General features: G+C 48.9%; 1 protein-coding gene across 1 annotated transcript in view; it reads left to right on the forward strand.

Moving 5' to 3' along the window:
* Position 1: 1 nt before the first annotated feature.
* Positions 2–1,837, forward strand: part of DBX2 (developing brain homeobox 2) — a gene marked incomplete at its 5' end in the record, with an annotated part of 49,507 nt that continues 47,671 nt past the window's right edge. Inside the window, one exon of the mRNA XM_045287237.1 lies at positions 2–35. Within this exon, the coding sequence (XP_045143172.1) occupies positions 2–35 (34 nt within the window). The remainder of the gene's footprint in view (positions 36–1,837) is intronic.

Consider the following 1,837-nt stretch of genomic DNA (forward strand, 5'->3'; position numbering starts at 1 on the left):
CGACGGGGACTGCACCTTCGCGCCGCCAGCCCCAGGTAAGCCAACTCCGCGCCCAGGGGCTCCGCCGCGCGGTTGCAGGACAGCTGGACGCGCCCCGGGGTGCAGGACCGTGCCTGGCGGGGCCTTCCTAGGGCATCTGGACCTGAAGTCGGGGTGCGGATCCGTGACGACGACTGCTCTGCATTGTAGTCTCTCCCGTCTGGTGCCCTTAGGGTGGGGCTTTCGACTCCAGGAAAGAGAGCAGTTCTACCCTGGCCTGCAGCATCTTCCGGAGCCAGCACGGCCCGAGGGCAGTGAGGTTGGTTTGGGGGTTAGCGGTACCCCTAGGTTTCTGAGAGTTCTTTCCTTTCCAAGAGTAGCTGGACACCCTGATTGCCTGGCCTGTACGGGGACGCCCTGGAGGCACCTCACTGTGTGTACCGGGAAGAGCAGTCCCTAGCCCCGAGGTCCCCGGGCGCAGCGCTGGGCAGGTTTCTGGGAATTCTCCAAGTTCAAAGTCTCTGGCCCGGTCGCACCTGTTTCCTAGGCCAGGCCGCGCCGGCTCCCTAGGAAGTTCAGGGCCAGGAGAGCTTTGCCTTTAGCGTCTCAGACTTGCTGCAGCCTGCAGACAGGAAGGAGCGAAACGCTCTTCAGAAGGAGTTGCACAAAGTTTTGGCTTTTTCCATGCTTACTTGGATAGCCCCAGAAGGGAGAAAAAAGTCGAAGCGGACTTTGCTGAGCTGCAGCCGCTGAATTGGCAGGCGGCATAGGAAATTCACCAACAGGATCTAACATAAATGGAGATTTATCAAAAGAAGGGCAGTTGGGGTGTGCTGTAATTCCTGCATGAAACGTAGCTTGAGAGGGACTGGGGAGAAGGGTGCGAACAATTGAGTTACATAATAGTCAAAGCCTCTGGCGCGTTGTTGGAGTTGGCAATGATCAAGGGCAAGAACCACCTCATGGACAGTCAGGAGCTGAAGTCCTGTTGGGTTAGTATTCTAATTCCTGCTTCTTTAGGGGATCTTAACTCATCCTCCTGTCCCCAACAGGGTGGGTAGTACAGAGTGACCAACAGGCACCCCCACCACCCCCGCACCCCCCTCAGCCCCGCAGGCAGACGCCATTGTCCAGCAAACTGCCGGATCAAATTTAGGACTAATGGCTTTATAGAAGCTAACATGTTTAGAACCTGCCCTGGTCTTTTATTTAAAAAATGGTTAGTAACAGAATGGAACAAATATAATCCAATGATAGCCCTGGTCTCATTCACCTAGTGAAAACTCTAAATTCTAGGGAGCATTTTGCACACTGGGAAAGGAAATACAGTTATGGGAAAGTTTTTGTGCCTCAGAAGTTTGGACCTGTCGCTTATTTTTAATAGTGCTAGGAAAATTAGAAATGTAAAAAGCAGAGCCACATAGAACAAAGTTAATGAATGCCATTTGAAAATAACATTTTCAAAGATCCTTTGGTGATGGCACTAACTTTTGGTGAGTTGGCATTAATTTCCCAGAAGCTGTTTTTCAGGAATTCTTTAATAAGTCCAGATTATGATCAACTACTCACCATTGAAAAGGTGCTTACTTTTTCACTTTTGTAGATCTTGCAGGTTATGTGAACTAATTCCAAACAATTCCTTATATTCATTTCATTCAAACTCCTGCAGTTAATGGGTAAAAGACTTCTTAGCTAGCCCGCCCAGGACGTATTCATTCTTGTGCACTTATTAAAGTGACCGAATGTAAATGCAAAGATGGTTTCGTGGAATAATGAAAGAGATTAAGATTTTATATTTCTCTTTGATATATTCTAATATGGGCTAAGCATATATTCATGAAATCTTTTATGCAATCGC

The sequence above is a fragment of the Echinops telfairi genome, unplaced genomic scaffold (assembly GCF_000313985.2).
Source record: "Echinops telfairi isolate 266 unplaced genomic scaffold, ASM31398v2 ScPeMD7_12;HRSCAF=54, whole genome shotgun sequence".
NCBI lineage: Eukaryota > Metazoa > Chordata > Mammalia > Afrosoricida > Tenrecidae > Echinops > Echinops telfairi.